The 18977-nt window shown below is 41.7% G+C and overlaps 2 protein-coding genes across 2 annotated transcripts; one reads left to right on the top strand and one right to left on the bottom strand.

Annotated features, from left to right (window-relative positions):
* Window positions 1-1838: 1838 nt before the first annotated feature.
* crx (cone-rod homeobox) lies at window positions 1839-4815 on the bottom strand. The gene is made up of 3 exons (XM_010746711.3): window positions 4321-4815; window positions 3281-3432; window positions 1839-3104 (listed from the first exon to the last, which is right to left on the bottom strand). The coding sequence occupies exons 1-3, from the start codon at window positions 4415-4417 to the stop codon at window positions 2469-2471; spliced, it is 885 nt and encodes a 294-aa protein (XP_010745013.2). The 5' UTR covers window positions 4418-4815; the 3' UTR covers window positions 1839-2468.
* Window positions 4816-11238: 6423 nt separating this feature from the next.
* kptn (kaptin (actin binding protein)) lies at window positions 11239-18089 on the top strand. The gene is made up of 12 exons (XM_027273965.1): window positions 11239-11692; window positions 13357-13439; window positions 13523-13607; window positions 13738-13792; window positions 14519-14597; window positions 15064-15137; window positions 15564-15670; window positions 15996-16100; window positions 16253-16316; window positions 16416-16551; window positions 17114-17287; window positions 17745-18089. Exons 1-12 carry the CDS (start codon window positions 11491-11493, stop codon window positions 17907-17909), a joined length of 1329 nt encoding a protein of 442 aa, XP_027129766.1. The 5' UTR covers window positions 11239-11490; the 3' UTR covers window positions 17910-18089.
* The last annotated feature ends 888 nt before the right edge of the window (window positions 18090-18977 follow it).

An 18977-nucleotide genomic window follows, 5' to 3' on the forward strand; every position in this document is an offset into this window, starting at 1 on the left:
GATATTTTGTTGTTTTCTACAATCTGCACTAGTGAAACCATGTAGACGCCCGACAATAGAGCCTTGGGAAACTCCACCTGTTTAGTTTCTCATAGTTACTTTGAAACTTTTGCTGATTATTCCTCTGTACTTTAACTTATAAGTACAATATATTTGTAATTGCTAGTATTTAGCCAGTTTTATTTAGAATTAAGCATTTTTTTACATTGTGGTATAAGTACTTTAACTTCAGTAAAGTGAATACTTCTTCCACAATAAATCAAAATCCACACCCTTAAGTTGATTCCAACTGCTGCTAGAAGAGAGAGAAGAGCAAAGAGCACATTAAATGCTCTAATATGATAAAACATATTTACATTCATATGATAATATCACTTTTTAAATAAATGATATGGGAAAAGTCTCCAGGAAGATGTATTTGTGTGGATCTCAGTAGTAGGTGAAGTGACCTGTACATACCTGGAGCTATCTTTCATTTGGTTAATATGCCAAACATAAAGCATCTGTTGCTATATGAAATAAAACCCAAGCTGTTATCAGCTCTGTGTTGTGTGTTCAACATTAACGTTTCCTCCTCAGACGTGTGCCATGTTTTTGTTTTCCGGGCGTTCACCTTCCTCAAGGTCTGGTCGCTGCCTGCCCGTCCATCCCCCATCACATCTGCTCCTCCCTGGGATTACAGCGCAAATGTCTGTCTGAAACTCTCAGTGCTGAGGGGGAAGATTACAAGTGCACTGCACCCTCCAAGAGAGGTTAACCAATCAGGGTGCACAGACAAAGGGATTAACCAATCACACCACAGAGAGGGAGGGCGGAGGGATTAAACCGGGCACAGAGTGGGATTAGGTCAGTGTTGAGTGCGGAAAAATGCTTTGAAATGTCTCTCAGTGCCCGGTCACTTCTCTCAGTGCAGTACATCTGAATATATAATCAAAATGTTGTAACAAGGGTCAGACAAGCAGCCTTTGTTTTTATTATTTGTATCAGAATAACATCAGAAATCTCTCCAGAGTGATACTTTATCGAGACTTTACTGATTTAGCTGACATGAATGCTAAAAAGCAAAACTTTCAGATTTATTGAGAACTGTTTAGCAAAATGTGAAACCTAAAATTAAATTTCACGTTAAAAATATGGTAAAACATGTCCAGGAAATCAGCGAGAACGTATAGGTCAAATGTTGTTTTTGTTGTTAAGTAACAGAGAAATAATCCTCCCTTACCGTCAACACACAAACAAACAGACGCGACACGCACGTCCGTGGAATATTTTCGCATATTTGATGTCATAGATAAATGTGCGTGGCACTAATCAGGCCATGTGGGGATTACCAAGTTGTCAGAGGAGTTGGGGAGATTGACGGAGCGGTGCAGGGGTGTGGAGAGGTTGAAAGACGGGGAGTTGATATCTCAAAGCTTTATTAAACTGCATTGTTGTTGGAATATGTGTTACCTTTGATGGCGCACAGTGAGGTGAAGCAACAACCTGAGTAAACAGGACAGTTGGAGAGAGAATAACAAAAGATGGACAAAGATAGAAGGAAGGGAAGGCCAAGATGGGTGAGACGGGTGAGAGACAGAGAGAGAGACAGAGGGTAGGGCAATAATCCTAACTAATTCACTTAGGGCATTGCTGAAGGGAGGCTAAGAGGATTGGGACACTCCCAGAATCAGATAAGCTAAAATAACCAAGATGGACCAGTGAGAGCTGTGCAGCCCATATGACAAACATGACAGGTCCAGACCTGAACACAACACGACCACTTTACGTCCACCTGACCTCTAATTAACAGCTCCAACTGCATCAGAACCTCTAACAGGTTTATAAACTATAATCAAACAGATTCTCAATGATCATCAGCGCACAAAGGGTGTAAAGAATAGATCACTTTAATATGTCACACAACTAAAACAGAAGATCTAAAAATGTTCCATCAAACATATTGGGATGATAACACTAAAGGGCTAACACTGGAATATGCAACACAAGAAAGAAAATGCTCGAAAACGTCTAAACAACAACCAAATTAAATATTTAAATGTAGCATGAAATAATAATAAATAGCTTAAAATAATTAAACCCTGAAGGAGGAAGTGACCTATAGGACTTCAGAGCTCCTTCCTGTCAAAGCTGCGGGTCCTTTCGCTCTATGACAATGCAAGTTTAAAACAAAAAATGACGTCGTGTTAAAAGGAGAGATGGCTCAGAGCGTTGCTGCACGCGTGACTCCAGCATGTTCCTACAAACGGCTTTTCTTCTCTTATTTAACGTAGCACGAAGAAGACAACAGATTCCATCTTCACCTCCAAAGTCGTTCAAAATAAAATGCATTTCTACAGAGGTCACCTTTAGAAAATGAAACAAAATCTTACAAACAAATAACTGAATATCAAAGATAACAAGTCCTCCGGATGACCTGCTTCACACTATCTCACATGGCGCACATGAACGCCACCCGTTCGCGCATTCTAGAGGACCTGGAACTTCCAGGAGTTTTGGTCCTTGTGGTCCAGGCAGTCCATTGTGGTGAAGCCCAGTTTCCAGGCCTGCTGGTCCTTGTAATCCAGGCAGTCAACAGAGGTGAAGCCCAGGGAGGAGGCAGTGCTGTAGCCCTGTGAGGACAGCGAGGCCGGTGACTGGCTTAGGGAGCCCCCCATCGAGGGCACGGTGATGGGGCTGAGGGCGCCCACGGTGCCTGACAGCTGCGAGTGCATGGGGGAGAGGTAGGCACTGCAGTCCAGGCCGGTGAAGTAGGAGGTGGTGCTGGCGTAGCCCTGGGAGTAGGCCGATGGCTGGCCGTAGCTCATGGGGTAAGGTGAGGGCCGCTGCATGCACGGGGCTGAGGAGGCCAGGGGGTCGGGCAGGGGCGAGATGGCCGGGCTCCAGATGGACACAGCAGTGTTTCCAGTGCTGGAGCTTGGAGCCAGGCTGGGGCCTGACTGGGCAGAGGAGGGGCTGTAGGAGCCAGATGGGTTAGAAACGGGATCAGGAACGTTGGGTTCCTGCACTGGAGAAGCCTTCTTTTTGGGAGGACGGGGCTTGGACTGGCCACTGCTCTGCTGCTGCTGCTGACGACACTTGGCACGGCGGTTTTTAAACCAAACCTGGAGATGAAAAGAAGAATATCCAACATGTTAGTACAGAAACTTGGAGATAATTAGAGCTGCGGGATAGAGAGGTAAAGGAGTATATGCTGATGTTCTTCTGTAGAAGACATTCGCTGCCTTTAAAAGTTGTCTAGCCTGGCCTTCATCTTGGCAGTAGCCTACTTCTCCAGTACCTGCACACGTGACTCAGGCAGGTTGATCTTGAGGGCCACCTCCTCCCTCATGAAGATGTCCGGGTAGCGCGTCTTAGAGAACAACGCCTCCAAGATGTCCAGCTGTGTCCGGGTAAAGGTGGTGCGCTCCCTACGCTGCTTCCGGGGAGTGGCTGCAAACCAAAGAGACGCAGAGAGGGGATTATCATCCTGACAGCAAGAGACGACATGACATATATAACTGTTATTTTAAAGGGAACAGTTATCTAAGAGCTTGTTTTGGTAGATTTGTTGTTTTCCAGCTGAAACCTCGCCACTGTTTATGACTTTTTTTTGACTCTGGGAATCAAATTATTGCTGATTTTATCACAAATACTCAGAAGCTCTTTGAAGAGTTTTCCCAGAGAATAATTAATGAGTTTAACCACAGTTTGTACAGTCATATCTATCTGCCCTCTGTTGCACACAGCAGAATGCCTGGATATATTTGTTTCAGAACAAGTAGAGTGAGCAGGCATGGATGTGGTCATGTTGATCTATCTTGTAGCACAGTAAGTGCTACAGTTGAGATCCTTTGATGGGAAAATATTTTGAAAAATTCTCTGAATCCGGACAGAGTTTAGGAGCACAGATCATCTGCGTCTTTGTGCCCATTAACAAATGTATCTGTGCTAATTCATTATATTTATGACAGCAGAATAATGTCAAAATTCAAAGATGAACCTTTTATTAAACAAACCATCATCCTCCAAAAAGTTACTGTTAAATATTTATTTTCTCTTTTGGCTTAAATCAGCGTAGTAAAGATATTTTCATAGTGCATTTTATAGTTAGTTTAGCTTCTTTGCATTATTATCCAGGCTGTTTTATAAATTCATGGGCTCTTGTGAAACAAATACTTTATCATCTTTTATTTATTCTCCAGCGTTACGCACAGCCGGAGCGCCTTTACGCGTCATTTTGTCTGGATCATACAATCTAAATTACGAGAGCAGAACGCACAGAACAGTCAAGGTAAAACAGAAAAATAAGTTTTAAAAAATATAATAGTTAATACTTACATGGATATGCGACGGTTGTGTGTAGCACATCCATCCCGGGGCCAGGCAAATTTAACCCGTTCATGGTGTAATGAGGTTGCTTTATGTAGGACATCATCCTTACAGCAGGCTTTTAAGTCCTGTCGCTGACTTGTATGTCGGACACGCAACACAACAGCCGAGGGCCCCCTCAGAGCTCAGCTGGGGGCAACAAGTCGGTGCGTCGGATCCAACCTGCTGAAGAAGAAGACGCGCGGAGAGTTCACCAGAGAAACCTCAAAGTCTTGTTTCTGATTTTCCTTTTTCCTCTGTCTGAAATTTCAGATTTGACTGTGTGTCAGCTTTGCAGCAGAGCACACTGCAGCGCACTGAGCATCCGAACTGCTTCTGCAAGTCTGGATTTCACACAGTTAAGTCATCACACAAACACACACAGGCACGCACACATACACACACAGGTGAAGTGGCCCTCCGGATGCCTTTGCGCCTTGGTGAAGTCGCTCCACTGAGTTTCTTCACCGGCACACGCTGCTAATTAGAGGGAGCAAGTGGCTCCAGCAAACCCCTCCCACACACACACACACACACACACACACACACACACACACACACACACATGCGCACGCACATAAAGGTAAACTATCCAAAGCAACAGGCTACACAGTAAGAAAAACTATATTTAAACTAAGTTTATTCATATAAATTTTAGATTATTTGTCCCATTTTTTTCTGATATGAATAACCCTGACCCACTGGGATTAAATTTACAATACAATCTTATAAATCAAGTAGTTCAAGTATAAATAATGACATTAATATGTTAAAAAATGTTGTGGATGTTGATTTAAAATCTGTATGACGGATAAATATTTAACAACTAGCAAATATTGAATATCTTCCACTTCCAAACCTTCATTTTTAAAACTTTTTACCTTAATTTGTTTAAAAGAAACAAAGAACAGCAATAATTTCTATATTAGAAATATTATTATTTTTATTAAAATGCCAATTTCCTTCAGTCTTCTCTGCTTTCTCCTTTCCTCCTGCTGATAAATTAACCTCTGATTCAGTTCATTCATTCACACTTAATTGACAGATTACAGTTATCTCCAAAAACAGCTGCACACACACATGCTGCATCCACACACACACACACACACACACACACACACACAGATGCACAAAACCGACAAAGCTCATTTGATTTATCATAATATGCTTTATCTGAAAAGTAAGTATCTTATCTCCAGATAAAGGGAGGAAAGTCAGAGCGATCCGTTCAGTGGTGGAGCAGGAAAGGAGGCTGGAGGCGAAGTGTGGCTGCTACAACATGTGGAAGTGGAACGAGTTGGTGTAAAACGAGAAACGAGAAAAAACTGTAAGAAGATTTGAGAGAATGTGGCAACGGGAGGAATCGAAGGTGGAGAGAGAGGAGGGAGAGCGACGTGGATTCAGAGCGAGGAGACAGCTGCAGCACCTGAAGGGAACATACACAGACAGCAGTTTTACATAGAAATGGATACAGAGAATCAGGAGGATCCTGGAGTCCCACTTTGTTTTTGTCTGTGTGGACTACAGTGTTTGAGAGAATACTGCTCAGGGATGAGTCTGAGATTCATGCATGTGCACATATACGGTGACTCATAGAAGAGGCTGTGTATGTGCATTACAGGTTCATATCATGCTCTGAAAGTCTCTAACAAATTTGACATTTTCTTAAGTCTTAATTTCAGTCATCAGGACAATCTGTCGCCTTGAAATATCGTGGAATCATTAACTCGAGGCGTTGAAATCAAAATGTTGATTCTGAGGTGGGAAAAGGTGTTTTTATGACTTATTTCCATGTCATATAAACACTGTCCAGATGATGTTGCTGATGGCAATGCAATCTCCACCCAACAGCTTGAGCTCTGTCTTGCAGCTGCAACAGCAAATAGGGAAGTGGGGGAAGAAGACTGAGCTAGTATAATCCCTGCTCGACTGCCCTTCCCCCCTAAAGCTGGACTCATAGAGACACATTCTGAATGATGCAAGCATGCGTTTTTATTTTAGGACCGAGCAGATTTGTGTTTCGCCGGCCGACCGAGGCCTGAAAACTCAGGAAGATGGAAATAAGAGAGAGAGAGAGAGCAGGATGAGAGGGGAGGAGGGAGAGCAGGTATGTGGACAGAGGGGAGGTGAAGCAGGTGAAGGGGCAGAGGGTGGAGGAGGCTCCGGTTCCTGTCCCCACTGACACACTGCTGCATGCAGTTAATCCAGATTAGAGTGTCTAAAACAGGTCGACTAAATCTGCGGGCCAGCCAGCGATGCAGAGGCTGCTGTCAGCCCCAATCACTCATCCTGCACACACGCACACACACAAACACACACCAACACACACACACACACACACACACTGTAATAATCTCCTCAGTGCAAACCAGGTGCCACCAGCAGCTCAGCAAAGACCGCCACTAACCAACCCCATCAGCCCCCCCTTCCAGTCCAGTTGGAGCTCCATACTGTCAGACTGGACACACACACACACACTCGAGTCTATTACACCACCACCACCACCAAGCACCGTGTTCAACGTTCAGTTATATCATGGTTTCAAAGTCACTTCTGGTTTGTGAGACAGTCGACGCGGCTGACAGACAGGTACGAGGTGTGACACCAGTCCACCTGGACATTCAGACCCATGACCTAGAAGTACGTGTGCACTTTCAAGCTGCTGAGTCACTATGAAGCCCGATATAACCTGCAGATTTAACATGTCCCGTGTCAATGCTTCTGACCCTCTGAGGGAGGAGGGAGCAGCTGAACACCGTGAAACAGAGGCTCATATTTTTAAAATTCAAAACATTCTCCACAGGCTCAGACGTACACTGTGTCTGCTGTGATTGTTCTTCCTGTAAGAGATGTCCAATGATTGATCTGCAGTAATTAGTATCTTCCTAGTGTTGCCGTGATAAGACTTCCCCACACCGGGGAAATTCACTTGTTACGGCGGCTAAAGCAGCCGTCATGTCAGCTGTCTCAGTCAACAACAGTGAACTAGTTCATCTACTTGGTTTTAAAGATTTCCGATGTGTAAGATTTAGGGCGATCTATAGGCAGAACATGGCAGAAATGTAATATTCATACGTAGTGTATAATCACCTTAAATGAAGATAGTTTTGCTTTTTGTACCTTAGAACGAGCCTTTATATCTACACACGATACTTTTCTATGGAGTCCTCTCACCTTTTTGTAAGTTTTATGTTTTCCTACACACTTGGAAGGTGAGGTGAGGGATGTTCAGGTGATTGCAATCTGCAACCTCACCACTAGATGCCACTAAATCCTAAACACTGGATCTTTAAAGCAAGTGGTTTCACTTTTAAATATTAAAATCAAAACTGTGTCACGTTTTTTAGCTGTGGTCATGTCAGCTGTTAACAACAGTAAAGTACTTTATCCATGAGCGTACAACTGTTAATACATCATGACAAAGAATACCACGTCACAAGTGTTTCAGCTGACGTCCTCACACACACAACGTGGTTCAGAGTCTGAAGAGTAACACATTCATACAGTTCCTGCTCTGATCTGACGTGATCGTAAAACCTTTATGTCACGAAACTAAAGGTCAGCTGTTTCTCACCCTGACGAGCGGATCCTCCCACAATGGGAACCTGCCCCTTTATCTTTTAGCGTTGAAGGTTATCACAGGAAAGTGACTAAATTTGCAACTATAGTTACATTCTTGAGGCTGAACCAGAACCTGCTTTATTGGCCAAGTATGTGTACACAAGTAGCTCTCAATGCAATGTTATGTAATACAGCTCCAATGTAAATAGAGATGTAAACAGACAATAATATTAATACATAATATAATTAATACATACAGAACATAGAACTATGGAAAAATGGGTGTATGGAAAAATATAAAAGGCACCAATGGACAACAATAACTCACAATATCAATATAGTGTCAAGGCAACAAAATTAATAAAAGGATAGTCTTCTCTTGTCGGTGTATCCGTGTAGAGAATGTCTCATTTTATGATTGATTACTCGAAACACTGAACCTGATTCACACGTCTGACATTCAGTATAGAACTACATTTGTGTGTGTGTGTAATGAGTCAGGAGTTGCAGTGTGAGGGGAGGTGTGTCAGTGCGGAGGATGGGTGATTACAGTGGACAGTAATCCTGCAGATGGATTAGCAGGTGGTATTAGGAGAAGTGGGGGTGTAGCACACTGCCACCTCTGAACTGTCACAATATGGAGCATCGACTCGGTCTGCTTCACCCCCTGCAACACGCACCGGATATTATAACACACGCTGGACATTGTAACGCACATTTTTTGTTATGATCAGATGACAAGAGCGACTGATGAATAAGTTGTCAAGACTACAGTGTTGATATGCTGCTGAGCCCGGTTACATCGCTCGACACCAGCCTCCCTCCTGGTCAACATTCGCCCACGCCCCGGGCCTGAAAACCCCCTTCACTCAGTAGTCCAAAAACTGGGCAGAGAACAAACTGAAGTACCAGTAGCTAACAGCAGCTACAGCTGGCAGATGTTTACTTTATTGTCCATCAGAAAAATCCTCAGACATATCAGTGAAATAGTTGGTGGTGTGCACAAAGTTACATAGTGTAAGAACAGACGTACGAGTCAGTGTGACATCAACATGATTTTTCAAAACAAACTTACAACCTGTGTCAGTCCTAATATTGCAGTAGTAGATGTTTTCTTTATTGAAGCTGAGAATGAAGGCGATATACTCAACTAACTGCTGTATGATGAAAACAAATATTGATGAACCAGCTCCTAAATCAGTTGATGATATGAAAACTGAGTCACTATTCCTACACTTATTCTTGCACTTATATTACAGTGCACAAGTACAGCGGAAGAGAGTAACATGATTAAAAACCAGCAGACATTTCATGTCAGGTTTAAAAAGCTTCCTCTGTTCCTTAGAGTTGTTTTGTTTCTGGTATCTCGGCCAGCTAATTCCATTAGAGGTTAATGACAACAGATCAGGTGTGAACAGAACGATGTTGGATTAATCTATGCACCTAAAATTCACATAATCCAGGAGTTTCTCCTCCATGCCTTATTTCTTCTGCTGTTTTTTTTCCCTCAGCATTTATCAGTTAAAGATGAACTTTCTTTTAAATATTTACATTTTTGTAGGAGTCAACATTTAAATTTGCTTTTCATCGTTTTAAATGTAGCATTCTTCCACCGTTGGGGCCAACTTTCATCTTGTCAGGAATAAATAAACCAGCTGACCAGCAGGAGAGGAAACATTAGTTATCACTGACATCTGCTGGACAAACATCTTTAACTGTCTTTGAATGTGACTGACCGGATTTGTTTGCATCCATTTAAATACAATTATTTTAATACCTTCAGTATTTATTGTTCGTAGGGCCAGTGATGTTGTGGGGGTGCAGATGGACTCGCTGACTGTGGTGTTTGGAAAGGTGGATGCTGTCTAAGGTGTCGGGCTATTTTGGACAATGACTCCCACCCAGTCCATGAGGTGCTGGACAGACTTAGAAGCAGCTTCAGTCAGAGACTGCTGGCACCAAGATGCTCCACAGAGAGACACAAGAAGTCTTTCCTACCTGTGAGCATCAGTCTCTACAACTCCTCCCTCAAAATAACAGAGTAGCTATCGAACTTGCTTGTGCAATACATAAGTGAAATCTTCCACACATGCATCCTGCACTTTAAATAATCAGTGTATTCTCTGTACAGTCTCTCAAAGACTAAATTCTTTATAAGGTTTTAGATTTACATATTGCATAGTTCACTGTTACTTGTTTTTTATTTTACTGTTACTGGTTTTATTTAACTGTTATTTATACATGTGTATATAGTATAAAACAGGATATCTGTATAGTGTTAAAATGTTTTTCTTGCTATTACTACTATCACACTTACCGTTTGGGAGCTGCTGTAACAAAAACAATTTCCCTGCAGGGATTAATAAAGTATTTCTGATTCTGATTCTGATTGTAGCTCTGTCCTGTCGAGTTTCTCGTTTCTTAAAGGTTTATTTTCACAGTTTTTTCATTGTACCGTTGACCCTTTGACAGACGAGTCCTACAGAAGGCTCGGTCCATCCTGTCTAGCCCTGACCACCCGTTGTTGCAGGAATTTATTTCTCTGCCGTCTGGACGGAGATACATGCTACCTAGGGCACGAACAAATAGTTATAAATTCTCCTTTGTTCCACGTGCAATCAATGCAATTAATTTGCACAACTCTTAAATTGCACCGTTCTTGAGGCATTTGTTTATCTTTTTACTCCATTTAGGATTGTTTAAATCAAGTTTCGGTTGTTTTACTTTGCGTCATTGTTCTATGTCACTGTTTGTCTATTTATTGTTTGTTGTGTAAGTTGCATTGTCACTGCAAATCAAATTTCCCCTGGAGGGACAATAAAGCTCTGAACTGAACTGAAAGAATGAACTGCGTTAACCTACATATGACGAATACACCTGAAAACTAATTATGTTTGATTAAATTAATCCTTTATTGTATAATTTGTTCTTTATTTGTTCTTTATTTATCAAAGGATAACCCCTTGAGATGTATCATCTCATTTTCGAGGGGGTCCTTGTTGCCAACAGAGATATACAATGTTTACATACGATACAAAGACGCAGACATCCATTCACCACAATGCTCCAATAGGCCCCTCCCCCATGCATATACATGGACAAAATAAGAATGACACAAAACACAACTGCAGCAATATAAAAGCAAAACTAGGGCTATTTTTATACATATGCACACATGCACACAGAGCACTTATGCATGCCCACCTATAAATAAAATCAAAAACAAGAACAGGATTGTTAGTATTTATGTTATTCTTTGCTTCTTTACTTGACCTGATTGTGAAATATCCCGATAGACCTGAACGCAGCTTGTCACAGAACCGGATGTTTTGTTTTCAGGAGAGTTTCACTCATTTTCAGTCAGACGAGAGAACCAGCAGAACCAGCAGAACCAGCTGTTAGAGACTTTTCTGTCTCTAAGATAAATAATAACACATAAAATCACACTGTGGAGGTTTAAACTTAAACTTAAGCAGCTCTCTGACCGGTTGTGACTCGTGACCCGACGATGAACCGTTAGTCCGTGTCCACTTCACGGTCCACTTCACGGTCCCGGTCCCGGTCCCGGTCCACCTCACCATGCTCCGGGAGTCGTATCCCTTCGTCGAGGACAGTTTCAGCCGCTTCCCGTCGCAGAGCAACGTGTACGGGCTGTGTCAGGCCGGCGAGCAGGAGCTGCTGGCGGCCACTCTCAAAGGGAAGGTGGTGTGCTTCAGGTACCAGGAGCTGCAGCAGAAGATCCGACCCGTGGCCAAAGAGGTCCAGTTCACCTACATACCAGGTACCGAGACTCCAGTTCACCTACATACCAGGTACCGACACACCTGAGACAGCACCTGAGGTCCACACACACCCAGAGCAGAGAGACAGACTGACTATGGAGGGATGTAAACACATTATTATTGTTTGTTTATTTATTATTACACTTAAAACCTGTTTAAAATTAATTAAAAAATATTTTAGACATTTTTATTAATTTTTTAAAGTGTATATCTGTAAGTTGAACTTTTGAATGGTTCTCGTTTTGTTTGTTTCTGTTATTGCGTCACTCTCATTTTTGTAAGTGACAAAAGGCGCCTGTGAAATAAAATGTATTATTAGTAGTATTATATATTTTATTAGTATTATTACATGGGTCAGCTAAATAGAGATCGCCCCTGTGTGGCCTCAATTATATTCAATATTCTTACAGGGGAGTAAAAAACACACATGAACACATGCACACACACACACACACACACATACACTGTATTAGATTACATTAGATTTACTTTATTCATCCACCACCGGGAGATTTATTAGTTACAGCAGCAGAGGAGAGTGTAGCAAACACTACAGGATTAGAAAAAAGTAGAAAAAGCAAAAAAAAACAACAATAAACAGACAGAAATATCTATAAACTACAATAAACACGAGAAACAATCAACCTTCAAAACAGACTGAGGATAAAACTATAAAAAGAGTATTGTAATGTAAAGTTAGTGTAAGAAATATTGCAAAGAAAGTGACCATGATACAAATAATTAATAGTACTGCAAGAGTGGTAAAAATAATATAAATACTATTACAAAAGTAAGTGACCATGATATAAATAATAACTGCAAAGGTATAAATGAAATAAAATAAAATAGAAAAACATGCAAGTTCCAAGTACATTTAAATTTGAGGTATTTCCACTTTACTTGAATATTTCCATTACTACTTCTACTCCACATTTCAGATACTTCACCATCCACCCTAAACATGTTTAGAGTTATTACCTTTTCTGACAGTCAACAAAAACTGAAACATTATCTATATGTATGTATAAATACATGTCAGTATCTTTCAGTATTTTATACAAGAACATACTTTCATGCATCCCCAGATTAACAGTATCAACTTATCAGAACATTTGTTGTTATTGTTATAACAGCATATTATTTTATTTACCTGCACATTTCTTTACACTTTACTGATTAATAATATTTTCCATACAAAGCACGTGACTTACAGAGGAGCTCATAAACAATGAAACAACCAAACAGTACTACTGTAGTAACTGTTGCACCAAGCCAGATGTCCCGTCCTGCTCTCAAACGTTTCTCCTATAATAAAAAAATATTCCACGTGAATAAAAAGTTCAATTTTAAGAGTTCTCAAATGTTTTTTCCGTAAATTTACATATGGCAAGACCTGAACTTTATGGTTGACGTGCAATTTGGATTACATCACATATATAAATATATCTGATTATGATCTTTACATAAAGTTACATTTATTTTAACTTCTTCAGTTGTTTTTAATACGTTGGTATGAAAGACAGCTAAATGTATTTTCTTATAAAGTCATGGCTCAATCAATATTTGAAGTATTAAGTGTACAAATAGGATTTTATTTCATTTTAACATTACATGTTTGTTTGTCGATGCTGTGAAAAGATTTGATCGTGTCTCCTCTGTCCAGTTGATGCAGAGATCGTATCAATCGACGCCTTCAACAAGTCTCCACCCAAAAGAGGTCTGGTGGTGGGCATCACATTCGGGAAGGTATTGTCATATTTCAGTCCACGAGTCATAATGTGCGTCTGCGTTTCTGGTTCTCATCGTTATTTACGGCTGAACTCCTGCAGGACTCCGGCGACAAAGCCACGCCGTTCCTGAATATCTACTGCGACTATGAGCCCGGCTCCGAGTTCAACCTGGAGTCTATAGCACGTGAGTGAAGTTGTGTCCTGATGTGTGTGTGTGTGTGTGTGTGTGTTGTGTGTGTGTGTGTGTGTGTGTGTTGCTCTCACTAACAGACGTTTCACATGCTGACGTTGATGGTGTGTGTTTCTCTGGACAGAGAGTTGCCTGAATCTGGAGCTGCAGTTCACGCCCTTCCAGCTTTACCACACAGAGTAAGTTTGCCGCCGCAGAGCTGTGACACTGCGAGCGAACGAAGCAAAAGGCATTCAGATTTCTTTTTCTTTTTTTTAAGGTCTCTAAAGAGTTGGGTTGCTATGGTAACTGCCTCTGCAGGTTTTTCTCAGGATCACAGATCAAAACACAACAAAGACTCGTCTCCTGACCGATCAATTGGGAGGAAAAACGGTTCCACAGAGCAGAGAGACATCGTTACATACATGTGGACAGACTTTACTGTTATACTGGAAATGTAGAGAATATATACAGTCCAATTAATCTCCCACTATAAGTGTCAGTAAATAAAGGAAAACTTTGTGAGCTCCAGGCCAGCGACTTTCCAATTCCAGCAACTTAACAAGTTAAAATGTCAACTGCGTATTGACGCTGATGTTGAAACATTGCTCTACAGTGGGAATCAATAATTTGACCTTATCCTTTTTTGAAGTTGAGTTTGATTCACAGCACAAAGGCAGCTGTTGATGAGCTGTTTGTATTTGACGACTCAACAATCAGACTGACCTCACCTTTAATATGCTGCTCCGAACCTGTTACTATTTATTTATATTTACTACTATTTATTATTTAATGTCTCTGCATCTCATACGAAACCCTCCTCACCTGATCTGACGGTGTTTTACGCCTGGACTTAACTGTGAATTTTTGTATAACGTATTAACGTATGGATACTAAATATCAGCAACCTCCTCTCTCTCCGTCAGGGTGCAGTGTGACGATGGAGGCAGAGAGACGGTGTTTCTGCTCAGCGGTCATGACCAGAGGATCCACCTGTACAAGGAGGTCAGATCAGAGGCTGGATGAAATCTGTGTCTGATGTAGATTTAATCCGTCACTCTTCTTTATCTGTATACTTACTGAAGTTTCTCCTCCACCGTAGAGCCGGCAGCAATGCTTCTTTAGTTCATCACTTCTTGTTGATTAATTCTCCTGATTTAGAAGCTCTTCTGTAGCTTTCCATCATATCACATGATCTTCTTCAGTAGCTGGAGTTTGCCCAGTCGTTAATGGAAAGTCCTCCTCGTCCATGCTGGCTGAAGTCGAGTCTCAAAGTTCGTCCTTGTTTTTGGACGGTTGACAACAAAAAGATTCACTGTTCGGTCAAATAGAAGATTTGTAGATTAAAAGGGATGAAAGCTGCAGGACAGCATATTTCTCCATGCACGAGAGATAAAACAAGTTTTGTACATCTGCAGGAGACGTTAGCTTTGGTTAACCCTTCAGCCTGACCCTGCTCTGTCTCCAACAGAACGCCTCCCTCCACCAGTTTGAAGAGCAGCCAGTGGAGAGACTCTTCCCAGAGCTACAACAGCTGCCCAGCAAGTTAGTCTGAGTCTGTTTGGCTGTGTGTGCTCTGTGTCTGTTATTGTTTGGTAGTGTGTGGTGAATAATTGAGTGATTTAGACCATCAGCAACCTGTGAGTCACTTTTCATTTCTGCGTGTTTATCAGTCTCGTGATTTTCCGGCATAATCCAGTTTATTTTATTCCCAAATATTGACTCAAAAGAGACGATTGTGCTCAGGCTCAGCCTGTGAGTCTGATAGAAACGAGAGTCTCGATCACTAAGGCATAAAAGTGAGAAGTGAAAAGGTCTGAAGACAACAACAGTTTCATTTTGAATAGAAATATGGAAGAAGGGGCATACAAAGAGAAGAGAAACTAGTCATACATACACAGGGAATAAAGAAAAGTAGTGTTTCACTGTCCGTGTTTAATGCTTACTTCTCCCCTCCCTCTCTTTACACAGCGTCCTGTGGTTGGATGTGTTGAGTATAGCTGGTGGCCGCCGACTGTCAGCGTTTGGCTGTCAGAACGGCTGCGTTGGACTGGCTCTGGTCAACCAGACGGGACCAGGTGAGGGAGACCAGAACCCAGAATAAGGATTCTCTGAGATTTAAACTCTGTCACGTGATCGTTTCACACAATTTCCCTCCACGGTGTGATTTAGGAATATATCCCGGGGCCCTAAACACATCGCTCACACCATAATTACTATTCAGAAATAATGTTCAGCCTCCTAGTCGTAATTCTAGTTAGACATCTCCACCACCACCACTGTCCGGTGCATGCTCAGGATATCTATATATCTTATTTCCATCTTGGTTCTGTTTTGAATGACGACAAAATTCAGTAACTATTCTTATTGTGTGTGAAGGATAGTGTGTCTTTTGTGTGTCAGAGGTTTTGCAGAGCTGGCGGTTCCAGTTTGACAGTCCGATCTCTACAGTGCTGCTGTTTCCTCTGAGCTGCCAACCTGATGCCGACCTGCCCAGCGGCGAGAGAAGTACGTTCCTGCTCTGTTTCAGTCTCACATCTCAAGACTTTCATGCTTGTTTGCTCTGTCTCGTCTTCGTGTTGCTGTTTTTGGAGGTGTGCTGTGTCTTCTGTCTGGCCTCACTGTGGATCTGTTTGTCAAAAATCATCTTTGTTTTTCAGGTTTAGAGATGGAAGGCTACAACCTTCTGGTAACCAGTACAATAGAAATGGCAGTCGTCTACAGGTCAGAATCAGAAAACCTTACAAAGATTTCAGTGGTGTGATCGCTTGGTTTTGCGGATGTTTCACTCATGATGGTGTCTTTGTGTGTTTGTCTTCTCAGAGACGTCCAGGATCGAGGCTTGTCTTGCCCGGTGTGTCTCTCAGAGAGTGACCAGTGGGACGCAGTGCTCTGTGCTCTGGTCATTGACCTGGATTTTGACGGGCAGAAGGAGGTGCTGTTGGGAACATATGGACAGGTCAGATCTCCTCTTTACTAACTGGTTATAGTCTAGATTTCTTATGGTTAATAAATTCCATTAAAAGATCAAAAACAACGTCTTAGTCCGGCTCTCCATACTTTCTGTATTTTTAAGGCTCTGCAGTGACTTGCAGTCCAAACTTTGTAGGTGATGCGTTTCCAATAAAAACAAGAATCAGAGTTTCAGATTGCTTCCTTTGGGTGCAAGTTGCACGAATACTGTGACTTATGTTTCGTGTCTTCAGTGGTATTCGATAACGAATGTTACTCAGATATTAGGAGACATTTGTTGGGGACTATTTGCAGCCGCGGATCCTCATTTGGTGTTCCTGAGTCAAAATAAACTCATAATAACGAAGGAACATGTCACCCAGTACAACAGTCTGACTCACTGATGTGTTTTTGGACAACAATGGAGCTCTACGGCACAGAGGATTAAGATATCAGACTCTGGATTCGTTGTTGGTGTTTGGTCTTTTCGTGGGATTTGTTGACAGTATCGGATCTGATTAGAGTGACCGACGATGACGACGTCGTTATCTGCCTTTCTTGCCGTGCAGGAACTTCTTTGTTACAAGTTCCAGCCGGCAGGGAGCGGGCGAGACGGACAGTTTCAGCTGCAGTGGAGGCGGAGCTTCAACAGTCCTCTACTGTCAATCATCTACTTAGATCTGACTGGGGATGGTTTGAGGGAGATGGCTGTCCTCACACTGAAGGGACTGCATATCTTACAGGTATGTGCAGGAAGCTGTGTTGAGCAGTGCCTCATTAATCCGACTGCTACAGGTGGTTCATCTGCTTATCAGGTCAACACAGGAGCATTCTCTGACAAAAGATATTATTTCTAATGGAGAGGTGACTAGAAACAAGCATGGAGTAATTGCTGACCTCTACTGGCCATCAGAAGAGACTGCAGCAGGATTGATGGAGCTGATTTCACAGGCCCTGTGCCTGCTTTGTCTCTTCCGTCTCCGTCATTTGGGGGTAAAGACGATACCTTCGCATGAGGACCACATAAGTGTGAAAGCTAAAAGAGATCAGACTTCTTGTAGCATCATTATCTGTCACTGAGCAACCCTAATAAACCCAAAAGAACCCTGTCATCCTCACACATCCAACAGCTCCTTGATGATATTTCCTCCAGAACCATCTGACATCCTGCACATCTCATTTGTTCACCTTTCTTTTCAGCACACTCTCACCAGCACTGCTGAGTTGGTCCTCGAGCGGCTCTCCCAGAGGGTGTCAGCGCTGACAGCCGGCTCTGAGCCGGAGTCAGCCAAAGCTCAAGACACGGAGGAAAATGATTCCCCAGCCAAGAAAGAGGAGTGTACAGCTCAGACACCGTCAGATTAAAAAAAACAAGAACTGTGCCTTCTGTTTACATGTGGATCGTCCTGATGGTTCAGACTGAACGTCACACACTGCTGCCCGAAACACTGAATACTGAATACAAGAAAGTGAAGAGCTCACATCAATGTGCTGTAGATAGTGTACAGTAATTTACAGATAATAAATGACACATTTGCATCCATACACTCTGATTGTTTGTTCTTTCTTTGTGCAATTCATTTGACTTCATCTTGATTTTCATAATGTTACTTTTAATTAAAGATTTAATTTCTAGAATATGACATAAATGTAATATGTTTACATCAATGTAGTGGCAATACAAGAACAAAAAAAAGCCACTTGACTTTATTGCATTTTATTTTAATGCAGATTAATGAATGAATGACTCGTAAACATGAAACCCACAGAGACAGACATGCAGTTGAAAAATTGTGGCTTCCCTAGTTGCTGATTCTCTACAGCTGATCTCTCCGTGACCTTCAAGTCAACAAAAACACATTTTTTATTTGTCTAATGTGTTTTTATTGTGCTGTTTGGATGTTTGATGTTTTCACCGTGTAAAGTGTCTTTTGAGTATCTAGAAAAACCTTTTAAAATGTATTATTTTTAACCTTTTATATCCACAGACGCAGAGGGTCCTCTCTGGCGGAATCCACCATGTTTCTACAGTAGCTCAGAACAGACAAACTAAACTCTGTCTCCACATGGGAGCTTTGACATTTTACAGCATCTTGCAGTGTCTCCTTAACGCTACGAAGCAGAGGGTGAAATGAGGCGGTTACAATCCACAGTTCACAGCTGTATTCTCTGTACAGTCTCTGAAAAACTAAATTCTTTTTTTAGATTTACATATTGCATAGTTCACTGTTACTTGTTTTTTATTTAATTGTTATTTATACATGTGTGTGTATAGTGTTAAAATAGGATATCGTATAGGTGTATAGTGTTAGTTTTGTTTTCTTGTTCACTTACTATCTCACTTACCGTTTGGGAGCTGCTGTAACAAAAACAATTTCCCTGCAGGGATTAATAAAGTATTTCTGATTCTGATTAGATGCCATTAAACTCTCT

Source organism: Larimichthys crocea, chromosome XXII, assembly GCF_000972845.2.
Source record: "Larimichthys crocea isolate SSNF chromosome XXII, L_crocea_2.0, whole genome shotgun sequence".
NCBI classification, from domain to species: Eukaryota; Metazoa; Chordata; class Actinopteri; family Sciaenidae; genus Larimichthys; species Larimichthys crocea.

Bases quoted from the DNA above. Each gene is read 5' to 3' on its own strand.
- crx (XM_010746711.3), bottom strand. From the start codon at position 4,417: ATGATGTCCTACATAAAGCAACCTCATTACACCATGAACGGGTTAAAT. The intron at 3,433-4,320 runs GTAAGTATTAAC...TTTGGTTTGCAG, and splicing joins CACAACCGTCGCATATCCAT to CCACTCCCCGGAAGCAGCGT. The intron at 3,105-3,280 runs GTACTGGAGAAG...TTTCATCTCCAG, and splicing joins TGCCTGAGTCACGTGTGCAG to GTTTGGTTTAAAAACCGCCG.
- kptn (XM_027273965.1), top strand. From the start codon at position 11,491: ATGCTCCGGGAGTCGTATCCCTTCGTCGAGGACAGTTTCAGCCGCTTC. The intron at 15,671-15,995 runs GTGAGGGAGACC...TTTGTGTGTCAG, and splicing joins GGTCAACCAGACGGGACCAG to AGGTTTTGCAGAGCTGGCGG. The intron at 16,101-16,252 runs GTACGTTCCTGC...TTTGTTTTTCAG, and splicing joins CCTGCCCAGCGGCGAGAGAA to GTTTAGAGATGGAAGGCTAC.